At 41.8% G+C, this 6,318-nt stretch overlaps 1 protein-coding gene across 3 annotated transcripts in view; it reads left to right on the top strand.

Moving 5' to 3' along the window:
* Positions 1 to 1,634: 1,634 nt before the first annotated feature.
* The window catches only part of AIG1 (androgen induced 1), a 285,135-nt gene continuing 280,451 nt past the window's right edge, over positions 1,635 to 6,318 (top strand). Inside the window, exon 1 of one of the 3 annotated variants that reach the window (XM_075203235.1) lies at positions 1,635 to 2,068. In XM_075203235.1, coding sequence (XP_075059336.1) covers positions 1,928 to 2,068 — 141 coding nt within the window. In that variant the 5' untranslated portion in view covers positions 1,635 to 1,927. The remainder of the gene's footprint in view (positions 2,069 to 6,318) is intronic. The other 2 variants (XM_075203234.1, XM_075203233.1) reach the window with 2 other exon arrangements.

Raw genomic sequence — 6,318 nt, 5'->3', positions numbered from 1 at the left:
ACCAATGGGCTCCACACAGAAGTTCTCAATGGGGTAACTTTTCAGGGATCAGGTAGACAGTCCAGCCTTATGTGTACCAGGAATATGTATGTAGAACAGCCTCAACGCGTTTCGTCGTATAGACTTCGTCAGGAAGAGTACTCCATAGTGACCGTATGAGTGGAGTTTGTGAGCAGTGACTGTGCTGTGGCTGATGATCCAGTTACCATATACCTACATAAGATATCTACACGTCTGTTCCTGACCTCTTGAAGCTGACTGGAGCTCATTTCCAGGAACCTCTGATACAGATAAGCTGTTTATTTATATCTTTTTGGTACGTTGCCACCTATCACTTGCTACTGATTGTCACGGATACATCTGAAACGTTGTTTTCTGCTTTCTTCTGTCTGTGTTTCGGCATATGATCAGGAATTATGAACATTGGTTTATACTGTTTATACAAGCCTGACATGATGAACACTTTGTATTTATATTTCTGTATACAGTAATACTGACTGTCTGTACGTTCTGTACCAGTGAGCACTACTAGATTTGGCGCCATCATCCCTCTTTCTTGTGTATATATATATATATATATATATATATATATATATATATATATATATATATAAAATTTTCTTTTTTAGGGGCCTGGTGCACTGCATTGCCCGGGGGCCCATAAAGTAGTGAGGGTGGCCCTGCCGCGCCTTGATGAGTTTGGAAGTGTGCAGACCCTAATTACATGCGTTTTAAAGGAAACGCACCTTGTGTTCAGTTCGGATGCCTTGATGAATCAGGCCCCCTATTTTTCATTCAGATCCACTGCCCCACTAATGATCACTAAACATACTGGGATTTTGATCCAGTCAGTGGTAACAGTAAATAGTATGGCCATGTTAGCATTTGGATCGTTTTTTCACCTATGTAAGCTACTTGGTCACAGGACAAGCAAAATACCTAATTGATTGACTTTCTTCTTCCATTTGTGATGTAAAATAATTATTTGCGTCCTTAAAAAAAAAATCTACTTGAGCATGTGAATGCAATAAAAATTGATTGGAGATACATGTCATTTCTAACCAAGACACATTTGAAAGCATTTACAGGATCTAAATACTTAAAGGGCACTGTACATAAGATTGTAGTTTACAGCAAAAAAGTGCATGTCACAAGTTCTACAAATTCTTTAGTGCAGAACAACTTGTGAGACATTTAGCTATATTTTTCTCAAGCCACAATATCTGAGCATATTGGTGAAATATACAGAACAACCATATTGTATATTTCAATACATGATGTTCATGTATTTTATTACACATTTAAAAGAAAAAAATCTCTCTTTAGACCATTCTTTATACACAGCAAACTAGACAATCTACATACTTCTAATAATATTAATGGCACATTACATAATATGTGCAACGTTGCACAATTTATATGAGTGAGTCTATATATATAAGTATATAGGCGACTTAATTATTGCAGTATAACAATTAGCATATAGCAATACGGATGTGACCAGAGCTGTACAGCATAATACCAGCTCTAATGTTCTCTGACTACATCCCATGCTGTCTGCAAGGGCTGTGAAGTGGGTGACGTAATATGGACCGGGTATTGGGATCCCACCCCCAGCCAGTGACCTCATCATATCCTTACTGCTCCCCCCTCAATGAGACTGCTGAGGAGGCATCGCAAGTACCAGCATGGTCTCCATGACAACCGCTCTCCCCTCCCTCTCTCTCCTCCGGGCTGGAACGTGTAATGCTTAGTGTCAGCCGTGCGTCCCCGCTCCCCCTCCCGTCTATCCCATTCCCCAGACGCTAAATGAGGGAGGTAGTAAAATAAAAAGTGACATACAGGGGACATAGATAGGGGAGGGGAGGTGTGCGCGGCCCTTTTCTGTGGTGCTGACCTCCAGTGTTCCCTGGTGTTCTGGGTGGTGATGGCGCTAATCCCTTGCCAGGTGTTGCGGGCTGCCATCCTGCTCTCATACCTGTCCGTGCTGTGCCACTACAAGGCCATAGAGATGCCCGCGCACCAGACCTATGGGGGCAGCTGGAAATTTCTCACCTTCATTGACCTGGTGAGTCAGGATTATCTACAACTGGTCCAGCACATGTATAGTTCACGCATAACCTTTGCATCAATAGACATATCTAGCTGTGTTTTTACATATGTGTACACTGAGGGTTTTTAATGAGGGAATATTGTTTATGGAAATTGCATTTGTCAATTATTATTGTTATTTTTTATTCATGCACTGAACAGATTCATATACACATATGAATATACATATGTAAGCACACATTTATATTTTGACTATTATTAAGGCCTTGTTATATGGTGTAACTGTGTTACATATTTTCATTGTTGCATGGGGCATGCTATGTGGTTTTGTTGATTTGTGGGTTCCAGGTATTATGTTTATAAGATCTTACAAATAGGAAAGTTAGGACCAGAAAAGAGCACTAATTATCAAGGAAGGATGCTCTCATAACACTGTATTAAGTGTAATATCACTTTGTTTTATTTTGTACTCTTTTGTTGGTTTATATGTTTCAAAAGTAAGTGAGCACAATACCTAAAGAAGAGTTTTCTAAAGTTTTACATTTCAATATATAGTGAACTAAAGCGTCATAGGCATGCCCAGGCATATACACCGATCAGCCACAACTTTAAAACCAGCTGCCTAATATTGTGAAGGTCCCCCTTGTGCCGCCAAAACAGCCCTGACACGTCAAGTCATAGACTCTACAAGACCTCTGAAGGAGTCCTGTGCTATCTGGCATCACGACGTTAGCAGCAGATCCTTTAAGTCCTGTAAGTTGTGGGGCGGGGCCTCCACGGCTCTGCCGTTTTTGTCCAGCACATCCCACAGATACTGGATCGGATAGAGATCTGGGGAATTATTATCCTTTATATAGGGCAAACATTATGCAGCAGGTAACAGAAAATATTAAATCATTCGCATCTGTCCCTGCTCCAGTGGAGCTTACAGTCTAAATTCCCTAAAACACACAATACATGCTAATGTCAATTTTGCCACTTGACCTATATTTAAAAAGTGAAGAGAGGTACTCCAGTCGACTTGGTCATCTGTTTATGAGTATGCATATACAGTACACCGATCAGTCACAACTTTAAAACTACCTGTCTAATATGTAGGTCTCCCTCATGTTGCCAAAACAGCTCTGACCCATCGAAGCATGGACTCCACAAGACCTCTGAAGGTGTCCTGTGATATCTGGCACCAAGATGTTAGCAGCAGATTCTTTAAGTGCCCTAAATTGTGAGGTGGGGCTTCCATGTCTTTGACTTGTTTTTCCAGCACATTCCACAGATGCTGGATCGGAAAGAGATCTGGTGAATTTGTAGGCCAAGTCAACACCTTGAGCTCTTTGCCATGCTCCTCAAACCATTCCTGAACAGCAGGAATGCAGCCGCACGCTATGGACCTGAGTCAATAGGGAAAGTAAGGCAGAAAAAAAAAGTAAATGTTCTCCGGGACAAACTATGTTACAATGCAAGGGGTGCAAATTAGTTTATTATATTGCACATAAGATAAATACTGGCTGTTTTTCAATGTAGTGCACAAATGCTTGATAGCTTTATTTTTACACTGAAATTTAAAGTTAATCTAGGACATGCCCTACCCAAATTAAAAATCTGTCCCCACATTTTAAATTTACCTCCCCCTCCAATGCAACATGGTTTTGCCCAGGTGCAAAATTACTCCTTTTTTATGCGTTGCTCTCCTTAATGACTTAGGCCCTATATTTCTCCTTCGGCTGAGAAGTAAACACAATCAGAGTGGCCAGGCAGTATGTTCTGTATATAGTGTGCTCCTGCTAAAAAAGAAAAAGAGGGCAGGGCACTAAATCACCTCCCCCCACCCCCCTAAGGAAAAATCTAGGTCTGCCCCTGCACAAACCTGCCGTTTCGGAGATGCTATGACCCAGTCATCTAGCCATCACAATTTGCTTCCAACACATCAACTTCAAGAACTGACTGTTCACTTGCTGCTTAACATACCCACCCCTTGACAGGTATCATTGTAACAAGATAATCGATGTTATTCACGTCACTTGTCAGTGGTTTTAATGTTGTGGCTAATTTGTGTATAATTTAGGTAGATGTACAATGTGATTCTTTGATTCTACTGAATGATTAAAGTATTATTACTGTTATTGTTGATTTATGGCATGATACTGTATGTCATTATATAAATATTTTTCCATACTTAAGTTAAGACAGGGGCTCTATTTGCTACAGTTTACAGACTATGAAACAAGGGCACATGGATAAAAAGATAAGGGGTGCAAGACAGTGGAGAGTAATCCAATCACAAACACGTGTTCCCAATCAAAGTGCTATAGAGCACATGAACCTTAAACCATAACCATAAAATATTTGTAACCCCCTGTCACTGTGTGTATTGTGGGGTGCAAAGGGTACACAGTGCACCTCCTTCTCAAACCCTGGCTAGCTGATGAGCATGGGTGTAGATGATCAGGGAGTCCCTGCACATGCAGGTGTTTCTCTGTAGTTAGTGGGACACAGGTAATGTCACTTTGTGATGCAGTGTAATAAAAGTCACAATAATTTGGGCGCCAGACCATCTCTATGATAAACTGAACTTTGATTTACACTCCTCTTCCTCCAGCACGATAATCATAATGGTTGCAGCAATAAAGAAAAATATATACAGCTCCTCACTCTCTCCAGCACAGTTCTTAATGTTATCCAGATGTTAAATAACATAATTTACATGTCTCTTGCACTCCATACTCACTGCAGATCACCCTCCTCTTCAAGGGCACTCACATGGATGCTAATAGGCAGGCAGCTTCTCTTCCATGCAGCTCTGACATATTCTGTGTAGCTCTCAACTGCAGCTCATCCCTCCTCTGCGGGGATGATGTCTCCTGTGCTCTGACACGTCACTCTGTGTTCTCTCAGCCTCAGGATCTGACAATACAGCTACCATGCCTCTTGTAGCAGCTCTCACTCCAGGGCCTCTTCCATGCGAAGTGTCCCCCTCTCTCTTGGGTTATCTATAGTGGCATGGAGTTCTCCCCCTCATCCAGGGCACACATTCCTTGCCCTGGCTCAGTCACCACGCTCAGACAGCCAGGCAATGCTGGGGGAGCCTGGGAGCTTCCACCCCACTCTCTCCCAGGTCCCCAGCTACTATCTCTCCTCTGCTGTCTCTATCTCTCCTCTGCCTCTCCTCTCTCCCTCTCTATTCCTATCCCCCCCTTTATGATAGCCCCTCCTTCCTTTCACTCAGTCTCACAGGCTGGGCTGGGTTATCACCATGGTAACCAGTTTATGTAACTTTTTATAAACTTCTAGCTTACCCTGGTGACCCCTCCTGTATTCACTGAAGTGCAGGGTTTTACTAGAACACCACTGGGGAGGGGGGGGGGGTTGTTACATATTGAATAAATATTTGTAAGGGTAACTAGCAGATACAGTTAGAGTAATTTATAAATATGCAAAAGCACACTGTAAATGCTCTTTTGTGATCTTTCACGCCTACCTTTGTGCAAATACAACTGTTTTTATGGGTAAGCACATGGATTTGAGGTTAATATGGCAGCATCCGTGGGGATGGAAAAAAGTGCAGAGTTCGAATTAAGGAGTTGGTTGTATTGGAGGGTCAGTTGCTGAGTCTTGATGAAACACATGAGGACATCTAGTTTAGTACTTATGTTAAAAAAAACTATTTCATTTTGTGAAGCAAAATTATTTAAATGAGCAGGCAGGGATAGAGAAGATGCATTTAGGAAGACATTTCCCAGTTAACAAGTAGGCGCACTGCTTTTCAGCCAGAAGCATTATCAACCACTGATATTAAACATACTTGCCCACTTTCCTGGAATGTCCAGGAGCTTCCCAAATTCCGTGTAGGAGAGCAGGTCCTTCTCCCACATTCTGCCTTCCTAGTGAAGTGAGTAGGATGGTAGCCTTCATGACATGATTCGTTGTGAATCGCAGCATTTAAGTGTTGCAGGGGTGGGGTCCAATGACGAGATTCTCTGTGCCCCACCCCCTTCAGTCCTCACACTTCACCTCGGAGGTGTAAAAAGTCGGTAAGTATCATGATAAAACAGCCATTTGGCACCTGGCATTTCTGTGCAGCTACTGGTGGTGTAGTACGGTTGGACTGGTAAGAGACAGTGAAAGATGGAGACATGAAAGATGAACTAATCATAGGAGAAATACAGTATGTGAATATTAAGCAAGTAGTACATATCAGAATAATTGTCCACAATCAGTTTGATAGGATTTGTTTAATATTTAAATGTACTCTTGCTTAACATTTGGAAA

The sequence above is a fragment of the Mixophyes fleayi genome, chromosome 3 (assembly GCF_038048845.1).
Source record: "Mixophyes fleayi isolate aMixFle1 chromosome 3, aMixFle1.hap1, whole genome shotgun sequence".
Classification (NCBI taxonomy): Eukaryota; Metazoa; Chordata; class Amphibia; order Anura; family Limnodynastidae; genus Mixophyes; species Mixophyes fleayi.
The sequence above is the reverse complement of the archived record's forward strand: the minus strand, read 5'-3'. Positions and strand labels throughout refer to the sequence as shown.